We start from the raw sequence: 22,835 nt of genomic DNA on the forward strand, positions 1-22,835 counted from the left end.
GCTAGCATCTGGATCTGAATCAGATGAACTTCAAAGAGACGCTACATGAACAATTCTTCTTTGAAGTATACTTAGAAGCACTCTCATGGTTAGGAATCCAAAGCAGCCTCTGACTTTGCTGTTCTTGGAAAAATCCCAGTCAGATGCCTTTGAAAAAAACAGAGAAAGAGAGAGAGGAGAGAGGGGGAGAGAGAAAGAGAGACTTTCATTTTAGAAAAACTGGTGTCTGGATCAGCTGTACTTCAAAAGAGAATGTCTTGTGCAGATTTTTTTTCCTTTGGCTTTGAAGTATGGCTAATTCAGATGCTGACATTAAAAAGGGAAGGAGGGGAGGAGAAAAGAAGGTCACCCAATCGTAACCGACCTTATTTCGCTTTCTCATTTTCTATCTTATGGTGTGCAAAAGTTGGGGGGGTACTTTTAAGTAATTATGGATACCTGTTACAGTTAAACAATAACTGTTACTAATATCATGATATATTCGTGTTTTATAATTAATTATTGTTCATCATTTCATAGGGTACCATCTAATATAAGGCATTTTGCACTGACCTAGACTGAGAGGTCTCAGCTTCAAGGAGTTTGTAAGGAAAATATTAGAAACAACAATACATGTTGAAAGAATGTGTGGTTCTTTCTATTTGAAATCGCCAACTCTGCAAAACAAATAATTCCCTCAACACTGTCAAACTATTTACTAAGTCTGCACTATTATTAATCTTCTCATCTTCTCATCGTTCCCATCACCCATCTCCTCCCACTTATGACTGTATGACTGTAACCTTGTTGCTGGTATCCTTACAATTTATATTGATATTGTTTCCTGATTGCTTATTTGTAACCTATGACTATTATTAAGTGTTGTACCTTATGATTCTTGATGATCATATCTTTTATTTTATGTATACTGAGAGCATATGCACCAAGACAAATTCCTTGTGTGTCCAATCACACTTGGCCAATAAAAATTCTATTCTATTCTATTCTATTCTATTCTATTCTATTCTATTCTATTCTATTCTATTCTATTCTATTCTATTCTATTCAAAGGTATGCCCTATAAATAGTTAAACTAAACCCTCAGCTTGAGGGAGGAGAAAAATGCAGTAGCCTAACATGTGAGGGCACCACATCACGAAGGTCTTGTACTTCCTAGAAAGGTGAATTTGGATTAGTGAAACTTTCCCCAGGCATTAGGGTGAAGTACAGCCATGTCCAGGAGCAGTGTAGACTTTTGCATAGGTGTGTATAATAAATGGGGAAATGGAGTGATTTTCAATGAGATAGAGGATGTGACTGATCTCTTTTGGCTTTCCTAATTAGTGATGTTAACACCAAGATTAACATCAAATCAACAATCAAGAAGTAAACAATACTCCAATCAAGGAATTGCCAAACAAGCCAACAAAGGACCATCAAAACCATCCCCATCAACACTGGCAGGGCAAGTCACTAGAATATAAAATGAAAGCAAACTCCACTCCCTTCCAGCACTGGTGATGGAACCTAGTTGGGTGATGAAACATCTGTAAGAAAACAACCAAGCTCAGAGAGCACCAAGGATCCCTAAGCTTCTGTTCTCAGATGGACCAGAAGAAATGGTCAATATCACTGGGCTTGAAAGAAACTTGCTTGCTAATCCAGTCAACGTCTACAGAACAAGCTGAGGACTGTAATCCTTTTTTGGTCTCTGTGTGTGCTCACATGCGTGTGCACACGACTTTTTTCTGTGCAAAAAGCTGCATGTCCTGACTCGGTTTCTGAAGAAAATTTAGATTCCTTGGAATAAAAATGAAAGCCTTGATTTGTTACTTTTGGGATATGGCTGATCCAAAATAATAACCCTCAGCTGCACCTGGCCAACCATCCAGCTAAGCAGAATGGACTTGTTTAGTACTTGAATGGGAGAACACTAGGACTGTGGACTAGGGCTGGAAAGTTGGGGGGGGGGAATGGAAAAAGGGAATGTCAAACCACTTCTCTATTGTTGCTAAGAAAACTACATGGTAATTATGAAGTTACCAGGATCCAGGCTCAATCTGAATGATTTACTTCATTATAATACATATATATATTAATGTTTGAAGTGGGTTTGCTGGGCTTCAGGACTCCTGATCTCTGCTATTACAATGCTCCAATTCAAGGCAATATCTTTACTAGGAAAATGGAGTCGCTTAGCTTCTACACCACATATCTCGACATCAAAGCCGGCCAGCTTGACTGAGCCATCTGCTGTAATGCAAGGGAAAGGAGCCTCTGAGCACGTGCAGCCATGTATAGAAACCCCCCCCAAGCAAGGGGGCCGCTTTGATCAGTGCATCACTTTGATCAAAGCCTTGCTGAAGCAGAGTTCCCCCTTTCAAAACTCCGCACAGCTCTCTCTGCACTCCTTTCGCTTGCAGCTGGAAGAAGAACTCCAGGGCATCTCTAAAGTTGTTATTTGCAGTTGTGTAGATGACTGGGGGAGGGGAAGGCCTCATTGATTAGAATACACGTGATGTATCTTCCATGACTTGCTTGTTCGTTTCACAAATCACAAAGTCTCTTCCCCTTGGAGATTGACATCTGGTAGAAAGCTCTTAATTAGAATAGCGTATCCCTAGGTTGCAGTTGTAGTGCTGAATATGCAGTGCGGGGAAGATCCAGAGGACTCAGTTGGCATTACAAGGAAATAGCAAATCTCTGCTATAGTGCAGAACAAAGAAAATCAAAGATGGGGATTTGGATTTTGAATGAAAGTTTGTCAGTTCTGCTAGTTGTAAGTATTTCATAATCAAGCTGCTGAATCTGATAAATCTGATAAATCACTGGTGTTTGGAGGGGAATTCTTGAATTTTTGCTACATTTTTCAGGTTTTCTATAGCGTATAAGTTATGGTGGCAAAGTGCAGTCCAGATATCTGTTATTCTCCTCCTGGATTTGTAAAATAGAAAAAGGAAGCCACGGAGAAGATGAATCTGGCTTTTCTGATTATTATTTTTTTCCACATAGCATTTGTGAATTTCTCAAAGCACCAAGGAAGACATTTCTAAACCAATGGGCTTAAATAAATACTTGGAATCAACTAGTGAAAACTTTTCTATTCTAGTTATTGTGGTTGGGGATGAACTTCTACTTGTTCATTGACACATTCTTCTGGTATGAATACGAGGACGCCTACCTCTACACACGGGTTATGTTGGGTGTGAGTAAACTTCTTTTGAAATACCTTCTGGATCTTTTACTTAGCTCTCCATCTATTTTGTTATGCCAACCCAATCCCTTCATTTGCTCAACTTTCCACCTCATCTTTGCTTCTGTATGCACCAATCTCTTTATCTAGACCAGTGTTTCTCAAACTTGGTAACTTTGTTTGTCCAACTCTCCGCATGCTGGCTGAGGACTTTTGGAAGTCAAAGTCCACACATACCTTAAAGTTGTCAAAGTTAAGAAACAATGGGCTAGACTTATCAAAATAATTGTCTTAAGAAATTTTTTTAAAAAATTATTTCCCTTTATGTAACTGGCACTTAAAGTTTCTAATGGGTCATGCAATGCATCTTATAAGGTATGGGGTGAGGTATTAAAAAAAATTATATCCATTATCTACAAACTCTTCATTCCCCACTTCACTTTTTAAATGAACCTTTTCTCTTTTGCCTTCTTCCCTTGCTGCAGAGGCCACTTATTCTCTTAGTAACAACAGAAATAGATTTTCTTTGTGGTGATCTGTCCCTAACGTGATACTTTTAGATCTCCCAACAATATCAGTAAATCTGAGTAACTGAATCCTTCCACCTTTTCTGCTGGTTGCTCTCTTCCTTTCTTTATTTTATACCTTAGAGCAGTGATGGTGAACCTTTTTAGCACCGAGTACCGAAAAGGGAGCACATGCACGGGGGGCACCAAGTGCAGAAAAGGGATCACTCATCAGGGCCGCAACCAGAAAGAGGAGCTGCCCAGGGGGCCTGCACGCACCGGATAAAGTACTTCCAGTTACTGCTGTGCATGCACAAATGCCGATCAGCTGGCCAGCGTGCATGCTCATGTCAGAAAACGGAAGACCAGCTCTTCCGGTTTCTGGCACTGCTGCACGCACAAAGGCCAGCTGATTGTCACGTGCACATGTGCACCAGAAGCCCAGAAGAGGAATGAGCAACACTGCACATGCCAAGCAACATGGCTCCATGTGCCACTTCGGGCACTCGTGCCATAGGTTTGCCATCACGGCCTTAGAGCCTTCTCCAGAGAGCTAGGCCTTCACACAATGTTGCTAAAGTAGGATTATTTGTTTGACCATCATAAGCATAATTTATTATTTGATATCTCTGAACTTAGTTGCCAGGTAGCATGATCAGAAATGTGACTGCAAGATATTTTGCTGATACCAAATAATTGGCCAACCTTTTCAAAAAAGGTTGCTGTGCTATTTAAATCTGAATGTCTTTGCCTCTTTCTTTCACTTTAGACCATATCAATCATTTCATCCAAGGTCATTTTAGGAATTATACCTTTAGAAATAAACAAAAAGAGATTTGATTGTTTTAGCATGTGAAATTCTTAACTTCACCTAAGTAAAAGTTTTGTTCTCCTGTACCTAGTCTGCACTTGCATGGGCAAGAGCTTCTGCTACTTGCCTCAACTTCAACTGCTTGCTGATCCTCCTGCCAGTCAGCAGGAACCTCATCTCCTTCCTACGGGGAAGTTTTGTAAGTAATGTCTATGGAGATTCTCAGTCATCCAGGTCATAGTTGTCCCAAAGGTGCTTTTTCCAAGAGGCAACTGGACTTTCTTGTTTTTCTTTGAAGACATTTCGTTTCTCATCCAAGAGCTGAAGACTTCTTCAAAGAAAAACCAGAAAGTCCAGTTGCCTCTTGGAAAAAGCACCTTTTGGGACTTTTGTAAGTAATGTTTAGTGATGGCGATAGTCCATATGTTGTCTTTTTAACTCTTATTGCCATGGTTCAACATTTTAGCATACTTCCAGACTGTGTACTAGAAATGCCCCTTCTTCTTCAAGAAGAAGATAATCTGTAAGATTTAGTTGTAAATGAATAATTTTGGTAAGTAGATGCTGGTAAGTAAATATATCTGGATGAGGAGCTCAAAAGGTGGCTTTGAGCCAATCCTCTCTCTGAGCCCAAACTATCTCACAAAGGGATCATTGTGTGCATAAAATTTAGGCTCTCCTAACCTTTGGCCTTTTAGAGCAGGGGTCTCCAACCTTGGCAGCTTTAAACCTGGAGGACTTCAACTCCCAGAATTCCCCAGCCAGCTTTGCTGGGATGCCCCTATTTTAGAGGAAAGTGAAGAATAAATGCAATAAATAAAAGTTTAACAAAACACATGTTAAATGGAGTTGATGCGTAATACTGGCTTAGTCCAGAGGGCCTTCCCACTAGAGATATGTTTCAGCTGTGTCTTTTTTCCCATGGCAACTTCCTATATTCACTAAACAGTGTTTTTAATCATGAAATTGAATCATGAATCATGAAACTACAATAAAGTTCCAAGAGGGAAAAGAATTGGCAAAAATTATGTCTCCCTTCTTTCGTAGTTACCTTTAGATCTCAATTTGTTCCAGAAATGGAAGAAACTTGTGCATTGTTGGAAAGACAAGTCTGGATCGACTTTGATTAACATAGTACATAATAACTTGCTTGTTGATGGAATGAAACAAGGAGAAAAAGATGCATGAATGCATCTGTTAGATATGATTATTATCACTTTTCATTATGGAAAAGAGCCAATTCACCAGACAAGAGTCACAGGGAAATTATCCATTGTGATTTTTATCTTGTCTGAATTTATTGTTTCATTGTACCTTATAACATTCATAAAATGAAGCCTGAAATAGGATGATTTGCACAAATGAATAATGACCATGTGGATTTGTTTGCACCATATCTTCAACCTAGTTAACTCTTGTGGTTCACAACAAAAGACTGTGGTGCTAGGATTTAAGGCAATTGTATAGCAGAAAATTCACAGAAACCTTTCACAATTATCATTCACATAATTCTTTGGAAAAAGCTGTGATCCCTATTTCAAACTGGTTAAACAATGTAATGCAGAAACTGCATATTTGCCAGTATAATGGAAGTGCTAATTATGAAATGGATGAGTTCTGGAAAAAAATCTGCAAATAGGAAATTATTTAAGACATTTAGAAATAAGATGGACTGCTAAAAATGTAGCCTTTTGTAACACAACTGCAGAATAAATATATTTGTCTGCCTTGTGATGCAGTAGCAATTCTATATGGCTCTATCTGTGCTTTTTAAAATATGTTTTAAAGAAAAACAGATGTAGCTTATATCAATTAAATACATGGTACAATCTTTTTTTTCCATAATAGAAAGGTTTATAATTTTACCAATACAATTTTAACCAACAAAACTGTTGCTTTGCAGACAAGTTATATTTTGGTGATGCAACTAAAAGACTAACTTAATATTCAGCCTCTTGAATTGCAGGCTACATTCACATATAAAATATAATAAGCTATATATTAGCATCAGTTACTAAAGAAGTGAGCCTTGTTAAACTATGGACTTTCTTCTCTCTTTGTCTTTTTGAAGAGGTTGTATATTTTTGTTTCCATTTTTATCAGCTGCAGATTACAAAAAAAAATGGATAAACTGTGATTTATCCACATTTACAGTTCCTGACTAAGTCAACTTCATATTATGGATTAGGTACTTTGCTTAAATAATTGTGTGAACAGAAACTGTATTTTAGATTGAAAAACATCTAATCTCATTCTTTCTCATGTATTATGGGAGAGAGGAGAGGAATGAGTATCACAGTTACTAAATTCAAGCTCAGAGTCATGTAAATAAAATAAACATGATTTAAAATACATCTTTGTTTTCATCAAGTGTCGCAGGACAATACTGAGGAGACAACTGGATAAAAACATCACATTTCACAAAATAATTGCCTATGGAGTAGCTGTAAATGCAAGTAAGTTAGAAAACATTTTGCCTGCAATATTGCTTGTTTCTATCTGGAATCATACAAATTCAGCATATTAGTTGCATGCTTTAGTAATTCCACATACCTCCCAATGCTCAATTATTGTGGATCAGTGGAAATTAACTTTGGGGGGGAAAAACTTAAACTAAATTGTCATCCTTGGAGTTAGCAAACAGGATTTCCTATGGCAATAACTTGTGTTGTGATGGAAACCATTTCTGAAGTCTCTCCTAGCTTCAGTGGAGTTGGAATTAATACACTTGCTTTGAAAATGGGAACCCCATACAATCCTTATTACCACCATTATTTACATTTCTATTTCTAGCTTTAATTGAAATAGGAATATTTGTGCCTTTTGTATAGTGTACATGTAGATTTTACTTACTTTATTTTCCAGCAAGTAAGACAAGTTTATTGTAAATGCAGTACAACAAAGATACCGTACCACAGAGACAATGCAAGTATAAAAGAACATTAAGCCTTTGATCCATCTTGTCTAATGTTCTGGTATTATAGCATGGCCAACCAGGTATATTCAGGAAATTCACAAATATAGACAGGACAACAATATTCTTCAATGATTGTTCCCTAGCAGCTGGTGTTTAAGCAGCTGGTGTGAAATCCCCCCAGTTCTATCTGGCTCACCGAACCGGTAGCGCTGGCGGCGGGAGGCTCCACCTACCCTCCGGGATGTCATTACGTCCCTTTTTTAACCATCTGCACATGCGCAGAAGAGGTGCACACGCACTCCCGTGCACTTTCGTTCCTGAACTGGTAGTGAAGGTAAATGGATTTCGCTGCTGTGTTTAAGATATATAGTCACTCCTTGTTTAGCAACTATCTTGGTTAGCAACCATTTGCAAATATGATGGTAATAAATGGTAACTTTAAAAATTCATTTTCTAACCAATGCATGCATTTATCACCAAATTTTATATCCCTGACAACCATGCATGCCTGAGGGAGAGTAACATTGGTGTAGCTGTATGAGAGAACTGTATCTGAATGAGACAGCAGTGAGTGATCTTTGCTGTCTGTCTGTCTGTCTCTCTCTCTCTCTGTGTGTGTGTGTGTGTGTGTGTGTGTGTCTCTCTCTCCCCCCTTTCCCTCTCCCTTTCCCTCATGTTCACTTCATGAGCATCTTGCTTAATGACCTGGTTGATAGAACAAAATGAGGAGAGGGTGTCTTAAGAAGGAATAAATTGTACTATGGCTAAAAGCCATTGATAAGCCAATCCTCCTTGATTTTGTCCAAAACTTTTTAAAGCCATGTAAATTGGTGGGTATCTGTATCTGATGACACCACCATCTTGTAAAATCATGCAATATATAAAAACATCTCAAGTCTTTCCTTTGATCAGTTCTGGATCATTTGCATTCAGTTTCAGTTAAGAACGCCTAGCTTGTAAGAATGTTAAGGGGAAAATATTCTTTCTATCCCCATCTTCTATGCCTGACATGCATTAATTTAACTCCACTTTGCCTACTCTTACTCTCTTTGTTCACAGCTCATAAGGAACATTTAAACAATAAGATGAATGTTTCAGTCATTTTACCAAACAGGTGCTGATGTTTCTTGAATCTAATATGGCATAATTCCTGCCAGAATCAATGAGCTGAATTTTTGTTCTTTGTTTTGCTGAAAACCTCAAAAGAGTATGGAATTCAGAATATGCCACAAAGCGATACGATGAGATGCTTCTTTTTCATGGACAGCAATTTATCAATTTGCTTTCATCGTATGAATACATTCCTGAAAAATGTGCACACATTTCTTTTTCTTAATTAAGAAGTCATTCCAGGAATAGAAATCCATTAATTTGACTTATTTTAGTTTTCTCATGTAACAAAGTAAAAGTGCACCAAACTACATTGGCTGCGCTTTCCAATTTAAGTTTAAGAAGTTAGGCATTAAAGTTATTCATAAAGCAGGAATATATTTGTGTGTGTGTGTGTGTGTGTGTGTGTGTGTGTGTGTGTCTGTGAGTGTGTGAGTGTGTGTGTGTGTGTGTGTGTGTGTGTGTGTGTGTGTGTGTGAGCAAGGACTGATATATGGAATAAGCCATTTATATTTAAAAATCTTGCCTGAGGCATATATCCCAAAGCAATGGAAGAAAGAGCCCATGATAGTTGCAGAAGGGTGTCTGCACCCTTATTTATCCATAATTTTAAATTAAAACTTTTAGAACCCAAATACCCAGGATTGACATGGGTCCCATCAGTAAAGGAATGTCATGTTATGGCACCCAGGAGACATGCTGGGTCTTTGGAGAACTATCCCTCCTGATACCACATGGCCATGAACCTAGGAAGGCCTTAAAAACCTGGCTCTTTCTGCAGGTCCATCCTTTCCATTTTAATAACCAGTAAAACTGCACAGGTTATAGCATTTCGACCACTCTAAAACATCATGGACAGGGAAAGGATGTCACATGAGAGAATGGTGACAGCAGAGCTATCAAAGCACTGCTTCAAAACACAGAAGGGTGGAACTAGAATGTGAAGCTCTAGAACAGGGGTCTCCAACCTTGGCAACTGTACGTTTAGTTTAGTTTAGTTTAGTTTAGTTTAGTTTAGTTTAGTTTAGTTTAGTTTAGTTTAGTTTAGTTTAGTTTAATGCGATTTATATGCCGCCCTATCTCCAATGGACTCAGGGCGGCTCACAACAATAAAATGCACAATTTCTCATTAAAACAATATAAAATTAAAAGTCCAAATTAAAACAATTTAAAATCAATTTAAAATCTATTAAGAACCCCTCCCCCATCAGTCCAGGCTGCGAAACAGCCAGGTCTTCAAATCACGGCAGAACAAGCGAAGGTCAGGGGCCATCTGGAGCTCCAAAGAAAGTTGGTTCCAAAGGGTGGGTGCGCCCACAGAGAAAGCTCTCCCCCTGGGGATCGCCAGCCGACATTGTCTGGCCGACAGCACCCTGAGGAGGCCCTGTCTGTGGGAACGCACCAGGCGATTGGAGATTGTTGCTGGCTGCAGGGGGTCCGACAAATATCCCGGACCTAGGTCATGAAAGGCTTTATACAGCACCTTGAACCTCACCCAAAGGGCAACCGGTAGCCAATGCAGGTCGCGCAGGAGGGGTGTAACATGGGAGTGTCGGGACACTCCCATCACAACCCGCGCGGCCGCATTCTGCACCAGTTGAAGCCTTCGAGTGGTTTTCAAGGGCAGCCCTAGGTAGAGAGCATTGCAGTAGTCAAGACAAGACTTGACTTGTGGAGTTGAAGTCCATAAGTCTTAAAGTTGCCAAGGTTGGAGACCCCTTCTCTAGAAAGTTTCTGGGGAAACAGATGTGAATCTTCTAGCCTTCTACCTATGAGATCCTCCTATTTACAGCAATGTACAAGTACTCCTCAATTTATGACCATTGTTTTGCTTAATGAACACCGCAAAAAATATTGTAAAATCAGATCAGGCACTTGGGTGACCCATTTTATGACTGTCATGATTTACAACCTTGATGGGTGGGTACCATTACAGTCGTAAGTCAAGGACTACTGGTAAAATGGCAAGTGATTGATTATACAGGGAATAGTAAAGTTGTTAATTAGAAAGCAACAAACCAGCCTAACTACTATCCAACACCTACATGTTGTAATTCCTAGTCTTTCTCTCTCAAATACTAATTCTATGACAGTTGTATGTGTTTTACGAAGGATAACACAAAGTAATACAAAATAACAGAACTTAACTCTTGCTTCATTCTTTCTTTGCATACTGAACATAGCTTTGCATACAAGCTAATGACTTGTAATTGCAGCTTATATAAAATATCTCTTATAATAATAAATTATAAAAGTAGCTCGACTCAAAACTAATAAAAGTATTGGTGAATGTTTTCCCTCCTGGCAAATAATATGCTGAAGATGGAAAGCAGCAAAGCCAAAGAAATAAACCAATGCCTTGCCTACCATGACTGCCATGTGTATTTCCTTGTATACACTCACATGCACACTCAGATACATATACAAAATCAGGGCAATACCATTTGGAAGAAGAGATGTAATAGAGGCAGGATAGGGACTGACATTAGGCACAGGAAAAATCATGGTGGTATTTTGCATTGCAAGGATAAATGAATAATGCTTCCATTCAGCAATCACAAATAAACCTATGTGTTGTCTCTTAGTCAAGGAAAGGAAACTTTATCAGATGTACTGATTGACTATGGCAGGAAGATAGTCCCTCCTAAATTGATGTCTGGCTTGTTCCAGTAATAACACATCATAATCTTTACTTTCTAAAACCTATTTTTGTAGCTATTCACATCATTGCACATTTGGTCAATATAGAACAATTTCATCTCAGCCATTCGAACCAAGCAGGAGACTTGAGGAAGAAACTGTCTGGCATTGGTGGGAACCCAAATGAAAGCTACCTGAACCCCATCAGAAGCTATGACACAGTAGGTTGGTTTTGGTGTTAGTCTTGTGGTTGGTTAGCTTTCATTCATCAGACAGTTGACACAATCCAACTCAGATCCCAAATTAACATAGAAATGTTGGGAGCAGAGAAATGAAAAAGAATACATAAAAAGGGGAATCAAGTAAGGGTCATTTTGCAAGGCTATATTAATCAGTAATGTATTAAGTATACCAAAATAAAAGACTTTGAATTGCCCGCTGATATTAGTTGTTGATAATTTCTATTCCATATTCTCTTGAAACCCAGGGTGACATATCTTTGATTTGAGATGGTGAAGGGGAGAGAGATGATGATACCATGATAGTTTTCATGTTCATCATTTGTCATTGTTCTAAAACCAGTACAAATGTACAAGTTATTATTGCCAATAAAATAATTTAGGCTGTCATCCAAAATTCACTTACCAGTGAGTAAGTTCCAATGGGCAGCCACACATTTTAAGCAATTAAATATTCATTTATATGAACTACAGGATTTGTCCTCGTTGTAATTGCTGTGAAAATAGATTGCGTTTAAGACAGATGGATCCAATCACTATACAGCATAACCAAAGCAACTTCGATGAAATTCTGCAAATGCTACAGAAATGCTACTTCCTTCTGGCATATTCTATATTCCTCATTCTGGAGGGATATAGAATCATATATATCATAAATATTACCCTGTACTCCTTTATTTGATAATGCTATGCTTTCCCCATCGTTAGCGTCTGCTACATTAAATCTTGTTTGAATCATGTCTTTCCTTCAGAATACCCAAGTATAATATAATAGGAACTGCTAAGACAGTCTTGCTTCCTCTTACCATTTCACAAAAATATGGGAATTTCACCCCTTGTTACTGATAAATTTTTAGTATCAAATAGAAAATAGGTTTTAATATTAATGCCCCGGGTCTGATCTTTAAAAAAATTAAATTAAATTAATATTTTTATTACACTATTAATCAAATATTCCTATAAACCATTTTCCCCTTAGAATACATTAGCTGAAATCCTGAGAAGCATAGCTGGAGTGACTGGACTCCTAATCACTGTGTCGCTAATTCTGATAATGACCTCGTCTACTGAAACCATCAGAAGATCCTTCTATGAGGTGTTCTGGTATACCCATCACCTATTCATTGTTTTCTTCGCTGGCCTGGTAGTTCATGGCATGGGGTAAGTATGTATACATACATACATATATATATAATAGTCACACAGCAAAATATTATTTTGAATGTCCAAATTATGAGGTGACCAACTGGGAGTTATAGACTAGCTCTGAAATCAAACCTCAACATAAGCCAGGACAGCCACCAATCAATCTCAGCTCTCTTTTCTTCTGAAATTAATCTACGTTATTACACATTATATACAGTGGTGGGCTGCTCTTAGTTCTGTCTGGTTTCATTAGAACCAGTAGTAAAAGCAATGGGAGGCTCCGCCCACCCACCCAGATGTCATAATTGATGATCTGCGCATGCGCAGAAGCGCGCACGTGCTCCTGTTGTGAACCAGTAGTAAAGGTAAGTAGAACCCACCCTTGATTATATATGATGTCTGGTGTCAGCTTTGATGTGCCTAGCCACCATCAAAGAATATGGTGGCTGGATGCCATCAAAACTTTGTTTGTTTGTTTGTTTGTTTTATTAGATTTATATACCACCTTACTCCCGAAGGACTCAGGGTGGTGAACAGGCACAAAATAAAATACATAAATACAAAATTTAAAAGCAGAAATAAAACCAGATTAAACAATTTAGCCCAAGACAAATTTAAAACATCCCAATAATTTAAAAACAGATTTAAAATTTTCAATTTAAAAGAAAAGGGGACAAAGGTTAGGCCAGGCCAGCTTGCTGGAATAGGAAGGTCTTAAGAGCGCGGCGGAAAGTGCGCAGATCCAGGATCCTCCATATCTCCGGGGGAAGCTCGTTCCAGATAGTGGGTGCCCCCACAGAGAAGGTCCTCCCCCTGGGGGCCACCAGTCGACACTGTTTGGCCGATGGCACCCGGAGGAGCCCCTCTCTATGAGAGCGTACCGGCTGGTGGGAGGCTATTTGTGGTAGTAGGCAGTCCTGTAAGTAGCCAGGTCCTAAGCCATGGAGCGCTCTAAAGGTGGTAACCAAAACCTTGAAGCGCACCCGGAAGACCACCGGGAGCCAGTGCAGCTCGCGCAGGAGAGGTGTTACATGGGAGCGCCATGTTGCTCCCATAACAACCCGCGCGGCCGCACTCTGCGCCAGTTGGAGCCTCCGGGTGCTCCAGGCGGGAAATGATGAGGGCATGAGTGACTGTGTGTAAGAGTCCCGATCCAGAAAGGGACGCAACTGGCGAATCAGGCGAACCTGATGAAAAACCCTCCCGGTCACAGCCGTCAAATGCTCTTCTAAAGACAGCCGTGAATCCAGGAGGACACCCAAGTTGCGAGCCCTCTCCATGGGGGCCAGTGATTCGCCCCCAATAGTCAGCAATGGCGTCAATTGACTATATCGGGACGTCGGAAACCACAGCCACTCGGTCTTGGATGGGTTGAGCCTGAGCCTTTGAGATAGAAAATCTCAAAGAAGTAGTGCAAGATTAGAAGTAGTAGAGAGACCTGGTCCATAGAATTGCCAAGAGTCAGACACGACTGAATGGATATCATCATCATCATCATCATCATCATCATCATCATCATCATCATCTAGGATGCCTACTATAGCACAATATAATATTATTGAAGGGGAAAACGCTATTAGAAAGATTAGGATTTTTATATAGGCCTGACTCAAATGTTCCTGATGTTTTAAACTATAGAAGGGCTTTTTGACCACAACAAAAATGACATTTAAATATAAAATACTATTTAATTGTGTTCTTTTTCCCCCCTAGTCATCTTATCCGTGGTCAAACCAATCAGAGTCTGCTGGTTCACAATGTGAGTTACTGTAAAGATCATTACTGGGAGTGGGAAAGATCAGCTCAGTGTCCTCTGCCCCAGTTTTCGGGTAACGGCCCTTCGGTAAGAATTGCAATTATATCATGAATATTAATGTAAAAATCATTAATGCAGTTTACAGACTTGTAGAGATGCTCCTAACCATATGAAAAGAACTACACAGCTGAGAGGTGTTACGTGACTCTCCAGAACAGGAGATCTCCAACCTTGGCAACTTTAAGACTTGTGGACTTCAACTCTCATTTGTACCAGCTTTGCTGGCTGAGGAACTCTGGGAGTTGAAGTCCACAAGTCTTAAAGTTGCCAAGGTTGGAGACTCCTGCTCCAAAACATAGAATAATAGGGTTGGAAGAGGCCCTGCTGCAGGTCTTCTTGTCCATGGCAGGAATCATATACCGATCCAAAACATTTTTTCTCCTTCAGATCAGAACTATATGCATCTAGCACATACACATACTGATACACACAAATCCCATTAGAACACTTTGAACTTCATCTTCAAAAGATGAGATAGCAACCACATGAAAAACAAAGGGAGTCCCACGTAACCCAAAGAGAAACAGGATTATAATCCATACGGTGGTCCCACTTCCACGATTTATAACTTGAGCAGGAATTTGGTATTCAAGGACAGGTAGCAAAAAATTAAATTTTGAATCCTAAAGATTATCTGCCAGCCTGATGTCTTTAAATAAGACATTGTGGCTCTGCCCTAGAAATGATTGCATTTATCTCCCGCTTGCAAATGTGATTCTGGCTGCATACTGTCTATATCTTCCAACCCTTTATATGAAAGTAATGAACTGTGACTCTCTTTTATCAATGCCCATTAGGATGATTTGATATATGAAACAGCTGGTAAACTTATCAAACACCGAAAGCATAATGCTGACACAAGCAGTCTGAATTGGCATTTAAATAGTTTTCATCACCATCTGAGTCATTTCCTCCTCCCCCCCAAAGAGGGATGTGCTGCAGTTAAGATCCAAAACTGAAAAGATCCTTCAGTGTTGGTGGTCTTATATGCTGATTATGTTAGTGTCTCCCAATAGAAGTTATGCCTTCTCCTGGGCTTGCACTGACAAAAATAAATGAATTAAATATCAACAGAATGCATCTAGGTGTTTCAGAGAAGGTAGTAGCATACTGCGGGCACCACTAGCTTGAAAAAAAGGGTGAGTTAGGATTTCTTTTAAATAGGAAAATGTATTACCCATCAGTTTTGCAGTTTTATTGTTACAAAAAAAAAAGGTAGCTTTTTCTCCTCCACTTTTAGTTATACTGCTGCTACTGAAATAATCAGATTAACTGCAGCCTCCTGGAACCCTAAAGATCTGGAATTACAATCAAACTGCTGCAGATATTCTTTTAGTTTACTTTAACTGGATAACACAAATGGGAATGTACAAAGATGCACATTAAAAGTAAGACAGTAACATGATTTAAGTTTTACCAAATTACAATTGCCTGTTTCCAGGCGAATAGGTAGCATGAAATATAAGGTAAATATCCATACGCTTAAAAGATCCTAGGTTCACTGCAATGAATTGGGAAATTCAGTGTCAGCAAAAAGAGTGGAATCAAATGTCTCTTTATTTGGAATTGTAAACTGTTGTTTCCTCACTATCATTTAAAAGATGGATGAAACAGGGTTATTATCCCATAGCAAACTTTTCTGCTAATGATGTTAAACCTCTTAGAGTAGTAAAGCTTGTCTCTTCCTCAATCTTTATCAGAGTCTACCTGGGATCATTTAATCCCATTATCAATGACTTGCCACTCTAGCAAAAGGCATGTGTCCTAAATATAATGAATATAACTATGAACATTCAACAGGGCATTAAAGGCTAATCATTTCCTACAAATAGACATATTAAAGGTTGCGCTTTTCAGAGCAGCTCACTAAGGATCAAAAGAACCAATCTGAAAGACCATGGCTGAATGGTCAGGGAGGATATAAAATACTTTAAAATCCTTTGCAGTGATTTTTATGTCTGGACACTATAAACAAAAAGGGGGAAAATGATCTTATTATTCCTTCTTTTCTTTATCAAGTCATTAGGACAAAAATTTGTCTTCTATCAGTGACATCTTCTACCAGTGGACAATTTCTCCATCATGGTAGGCGTAGGACCAACAGTGATTGACAGTCCTCCTATCTAGAAGATATTCAAAAAGGAGCATCCTTGGGAATTCAAAGGAGCGGATGTGATTTTGCATCCTCCAGAGTCTGCATTCATTCACTCAGTAGAATGTGTTAGAAACCACATTCCAACAAATACTTTACAGATCAACAAACAGCAGGTGTGGTCAGAGTCACAAATTTGTGGAGCCGAAAGTAAGCCACTTTGCTTAATTTTGCAGTGGGGAGAAGGATAGCTAAATTTGCCTTCCTCAACTTCTTAAATTTTCCTTTTTTTCCCCCTGTGCCTATACTGCTGGTTGCCAGCCAACAAGATAGCAAGCTGGATGCCTACCCAGTGATAAGCAAAACTCAGGCAGAATTTTTTACCGATATCTTAAGATAGCAATTGTACACATAATCAAAAGACCTGGCACAGGTCAAGATCAGAAATCCAAACAAGAAGTGATAAAACTAAAGGACAAGACCCAAAGGTGCTTTTTTCAAGAGGCAACTGGACTTTCTGGTTTTTCTTTGAAGATGTTTCTCGTCCAAGAAGCTTCTTCAGCTCTGACTGGATGGTGTGAAATGGAAGGATTTATATGCTATCTATCTCCAATCTAAAACACAGTCCTTTCAACAGTTCCAAGAAGGCTCCACACCAATTTGCACTACTCAGATGACCCTGATGAGACAGTTAAACCTCAGGTGACTTTAACGACCCACTAAAAGAATGCAAATCACCAGCTTTCTACAAGGACTATAAATCCTTTCATTCCCCACCATCCAGTCAGAGCTGAAGAAGCTTCTTGGATGAGAAGTGAAATGACTTCAAAGAAAAGCCAGAAAGTCCAGTTGCCTCTTGAAAAAAGCACCTTTGGGACAACCATGACCTGGATGACTGAGAATCTCCATAGACAAAGGACAAGACAGGAGAAATAGTGGGAAGGAATATAGAATACAAGTAGACCTCGACTTACAACAGTTCATTTAGTGACCATTCAAAGTTACAAGGGAACTGAAAAAAGTGACTTGTGACCATTTTTCACCTTTGTAGCATCCCCATGATCATGTGATCAAAATTCAGTTGCTTGGCAACTGGTTCATATTTAGGACTGCTGCTGTTTCCCAAGGTCATGCAATCACCTTTTGCAACCTTTTGACAAGCAAAATCAATGGGGAAGCCAGATTCACTTAAAAACCGTGTTCTTGGAGTTTTCTTCCTGGGAGTGAGGCCAATAAATCAGCCACCCTGAGCCTCCAGCTAGTACACAAAACTGTGGGAGTTTACTCAACATTGGCTCTTCTGCAGGGTTATTTCTTGGCAAGTCTCATCAATCTACAGAGCTTTGCTCTTGATTGTTGTTGAATCATCACACATCTTCGCTTAGGACTGGGTGGCTGTATTTCAGAGTCTGAGAGACTGTCAATGGGTATAGACAAGACATCCTGAGGACTTTCTGGAACTGGCTCAAGAGTGGAGTTGTGGGGTTCACCGTTACTACTGATCCCTAGTTACTTCTAACTCCACTTCCTACCCATACTCCACATGATGGGATATATTTAACTGGGCCATTACAACATGAGCATGATTTCAAACTAATGAATGGTCCTACTCTGGGAAGAGTCTGGAGATCCCATCTGAAAGGACTGGAGATCTTCATTTGGATCATCTGCCAAAGGTTCTGGCCTCCTGCTATTATGGGATTCATATTTAGAATCTGTGGTGCCACTTTAAATAGTCTAGTTCAGCAACAACCAACATACAGCATTCAAGATATTGCCAAACAATACTTCCCAGCATTGCTCACTATTGGCTATGTTTTGTATCAACTTACCTTTTTTTTCTCAATCCAGAGAGTCATCACATAAATGAAATCCATGTCTGTGCCCATTATAGCCAAGTGTTTGCTTTTCCTCAATTGATTCTGTTTCTTATAAGTATTGAGCTCACATACCCAGAGAGCAGAATCTGGGATTAGCAGAAATGAAATACCCACAGTGGTTTACACTGCTTCTCTTGAAGGAAATGGACTTGAGTTGCATAGGGGAGCGTGCTTCCAGGTAGCTCACACAGCCTCGGCATGCCTGTTGGGTGGCCCCAATCTAGTGTCACTAAGTTGGGTAAGAAAAAGTTAACAAACAGTTAGTGTGAAGCAGACTCAACTGTATAAACTTTTCTGCATAACTTGTGTGGTGAAAACTGTAAATAGTTTGTGCTAGAGCAAAGCTACATTAGGATGCCACCGTTCAATTTTCAGCATAATTAATGAAAACGGTCATCAAAAATTATTATTAACTAATTCTGTGACAATGCTATGGTTTGGAAAGCCAATATTAATATTAGGGAAAGAGAAATGAAAAATACCGAAAAGGACACATGACTTTTTGGTAATATGTAACAGATGTAATCAATTTTATTTTATATAATTATTTTGATTAATTAAAAAAGTCCACTCTGTTAAACTTAGAGCTAGTAGCTTTCTATTAATTGAACAGAATATTAAGGGATATTAATATTCTGTAATTTATTAATACTATTAATAAATATTAATAATAAAAATGTAGAAGTGAAACGTAATCCCTTTATTTTTTTATCTGAGTAGAAAAATCTGAATTGAAAGAACAGAAAATTGAGTAAATAATGGCAGTTTATAAATGATTAATCTAGTTTTGTTTCGTTTTTGATACAGACGAGAATAATTCTGTTTAGGGTTCAGTTGTATTGTACAGTATTATATTTCTTTCTGTTCATATGTACATTAAAATTTAAATCTATTTTCTTTGGTGTAATTGGGTTGCAATTTGGAGAAATTAGATTTTCCATATTCTTTGCCGTCTAAAAATGCTAGCCTAAGCTTTTTTCTAAATATTAATAGGAAATGCTTAAAATGAATAGGCATGCTTGCACATCTAAAAAAAAATCTTTTTTAAAAAATCCTGCACATTCTATTATATCTAATTATCCAAAGCTGTTGTACTTTGAACTGAACAGAATTACCAGCTGATATATATAGTCAGCTAAGTAGCTTTGATCAATAGGGTGATCAGTATATATAACCATGAAGCTGCCATATTTGGAGATCTAAGCAACTTAATGTCATAGATCGGTTGAGTGTAATCACTGACAATTAAACAGCCTAATCAATTAAATAAAAATAGATTATTTCAGTGTAACAGGACTTTCTTGGGTCAATTTCTGACTGATGATAAATTATACTAGAAAACTCTGCTGATTTTTCAATAGAAGCACAGAGAAAAAAAAAGTTTTCCTTCCTTAAATTGGTTATGCCCATTTCAGAAATGCATATGTGGGTTGAAGAGAACTCAGGGAGAATATAGGTTTTAAATAACCAAACAAAAGGGAATATATTAGAATAACTGTCAAGGCTCTTTGCTAAAGCAAAGCCAATGCTGATACCTGTTCTGCAAGTTTCCCCTTTAAATATTTCCCCCAACCCAGCATCCTAAGCAAAGAACTAATATGGACTGCCCTGAAGCAATGCTACATCAAGAACATTGTGCCCAAATAAAATAGCACACTGGAACACACCAGTCTTGTACTGTGGAACATTGCTTTCCTTGTGGTTTATGGTCAAGTCAACATAGTAAGGTCCATTGAGGCCCATCAATGGATGTGGCTTGTCTACAAGCAAACACTTTGCAGAAAGCTTTCTCACACCTGAAATTATCTATGCATGTCTTTGTTGGTGAGTTTGTAATTCCTATTGTATAGTATGTGTGTGAGCAACTTTTGACCCCAGGGCAGTATGCAGTCCTTGGCTATACAAAATTTTATTTATTTATTTATTTGATATACATCAATATAATTATATGAACAGTGAGGCATCTGGGTAACATTCATTTAAAAACAAATAATAATATTAAATTTACACAGTCGCAGAATTTGAGGGAAAATTTTTATAAAATGTTTTATAGGTGGCACCTAGATCCTAAGAAGTTATCGTGTATGTATCCTAATGTTCAACCAAAATGCTGGAGATGTGATTGTTTAGATGCTACATATTATCATATTTGGTGGACTTGCAAGAAAGTGAAGGCTTTTTGGATAAACATTTGGTGGGTTATGCAAAATGTTTTGAAGAAAAAACTTCAGTTTTCTCCACAATTATTTTTATTGGGTATAGTTAAGAGTTGTACATTGGGTGAAACAAAGTTGATATTGTATATGGTTACAGCAGCGAGATTACTGATAGGTCAATATTGGAAAAATGATGCTATGCCCACCATTGAAGAATGGACTTTGAAGATGGCCAGTCTTGCAGAGATGGCGAAGATCTCAGCATACCTAAAAGACCGAACTCAAGAGACTTATGTATGGGAGTGGAAAAAGTGGATAGATTATGTGCAGAATAAATACCAAACTAAGAAATATCAGATAGCATTTCGTTGAATGAATGTATTATGTAGGGTTAAATTAATTGAGTTTTATGAAGATATTAACAGTATATAGGGGGTGGAGGGGTTTAAGTTTTATAAGTTTTATAAAATGTATTTTTCAATTAGGATTTTATACTGTGGAAGTCCTGGGGGGGAAAGGGGAGGGTTAGGGAGGGTGTGGGGGGTTTGGGGGGGGAACTGGGGAGAAAATGTATTTGTAAAACTTTTTAAATAAAAAAAAAAACAAATAATAATATTAATAATATTTGTTACATTAATCATACTTGTGTAATTGTGGTATTATTATACATATTTGTATTAGAGTGTGTTCCTTCATTGTTTAGTTGTTCAGTGTTTTTGTGCACCATTCTAATAACAATCACAATATTATTTAAACATACATAGTGATACCATCTTTCAACATCTAATCTTTACATTTAGCTATTACTTTTAGTATATTATATAAAATATGTATATTAATATTCTCCCTTGATCTTATTTCTGCCTCTATTCTAGCTCTCAATAAAGCCAATCTTATATTAAACAGCATTCCCTTTCTAACCATCATCTCTTGCCCGCTTTAGTATTTCAATTCTTATTCGTTTTTTGACTTGCCTCCCAAACTCCTCCATTGGGTCTTTGTTTCTGTCTACATCTTTCCTATTTAACCCAAATATTTCTTCCATTTCTACTATCTCCGGAAGATCTGCCCAAGCCCCTATCTTCTCTTCAAAAATACTTTCTTTTTATCCAAACCCATTTTTTGATCTCTTAATATATATTGTCCCTTATTTGATTCATAGGTCTTTATTGTCTTCTTCTTCTTCTCTTCTTGTTTTATTTGTTGATTTATCTGTTCTGTCTTTTCCTCTGCTCTTTCTATTATCTCCTCTATTTCCTGGTTTTATGTTCTTTATTCATTGTCCCTTGTTGAAAATTTTCTGATTTCCCCACAAGGCCATATATTAAGTCTTTTATCTCCCTGTGGTTCTTTATCAACATATCATAAGTACTTTGGAGCATCAACACCATTTCTTTTTGAAATCCACTCATCTCCCCCGATGCAACATCTTGTCTTATTCTGATAGGTCCAAATATTACTGAATAGCCTGTCAGTAGTCTATCACTGCCCCAAAGTCTCAATTGTCTATGACCTCAGAAAGCCATCTTAGAAAGCCTTGGCTCAATCCTTTGCTCCTCAGGGGAATGCAATAGTTATAGTTCTTTGGGTCCCACAGTTAGTCAATTAGTTCCATTTAGGTAATACAGGAAGATTTCCAAATGTCTCCTTAAGTCCATTCTGTAAGTTCAGTCATAGATCCTTGCATTTAAAAGTCGCTTTCTTTAGATATCTTCCATAATCTCACAGTTAAACCTTCAATAACCATGAAGTAGACAGATATAGAACAGTAGATAGCACAACAGTCCTCCAGGTGTTATTTATTTCCACTTTGTTTTCCTTTGTCTTATCAGTACTTCCCAAGGTTATAGGAGTTTAGTATATATTTCATTCACCAGTAGATGGCGCCTTCAGCTTACATTTCAACGTTGCACAAAATCTGACAGATATTTATTTCAGTTTTTTGCAAATAGTCAATATTCAGACAAATAATTCCAGCATTTTAAAATGCCTTACCAAAATATTGCCAATAAAGTTTAAAAATCCAATCTTTCTATATTTTAAAGATTTTGTACTCTCCCTTTAGTTCCTTTTCTTTCAGGTCTATAATTTTTCTCTCTGTAATTATTCACTGCTTTGACAAGCATTTCAAAGAGTCTCTTTTCCAGGGTTTATTTTCTTTTGGGTTAGGTTCTAGTTAAAAAACACAAAAAGAATCACCTCACCCAGTTCCAAATACTGTTCATCTACACCACTCCAGCACCTTCTTTGTTTCTTCAGCTGCCCCAGCTTCCCGGCAGTCATAATGACTGCCTCTTCTTTTCAGCGTTGGATGGGAGGGAATCCCTGGGTCCATCTGGAGAGCCGCCGC

The 22,835-nt window shown here is 38.2% G+C and overlaps 1 protein-coding gene across 1 annotated transcript in view; it reads left to right on the forward strand.

Annotated features, from left to right (window-relative positions):
* Nucleotides 1-2,713: 2,713 nt before the first annotated feature.
* The window catches only part of NOX3 (NADPH oxidase 3), a 34,522-nt gene continuing 14,400 nt past the window's right edge, over nt 2,714-22,835 (forward strand). The window contains exons 1-7 of the mRNA XM_070951693.1: nt 2,714-2,758; nt 3,089-3,184; nt 4,581-4,688; nt 6,861-6,945; nt 11,232-11,377; nt 12,375-12,556; nt 14,255-14,384. Of these exons, the coding sequence (XP_070807794.1) occupies nt 2,714-2,758; nt 3,089-3,184; nt 4,581-4,688; nt 6,861-6,945; nt 11,232-11,377; nt 12,375-12,556; nt 14,255-14,384 (792 nt within the window). The remainder of the gene's footprint in view (nt 2,759-3,088; nt 3,185-4,580; nt 4,689-6,860; nt 6,946-11,231; nt 11,378-12,374; nt 12,557-14,254; nt 14,385-22,835) is intronic.

Source organism: Pituophis catenifer, unplaced genomic scaffold (genome assembly GCF_029215685.1).
Source record: "Pituophis catenifer annectens isolate HBS135680 unplaced genomic scaffold, rPitCat1.0.hap2 SCAF_1, whole genome shotgun sequence".
NCBI classification, from domain to species: domain Eukaryota; kingdom Metazoa; phylum Chordata; class Lepidosauria; order Squamata; family Colubridae; genus Pituophis; species Pituophis catenifer.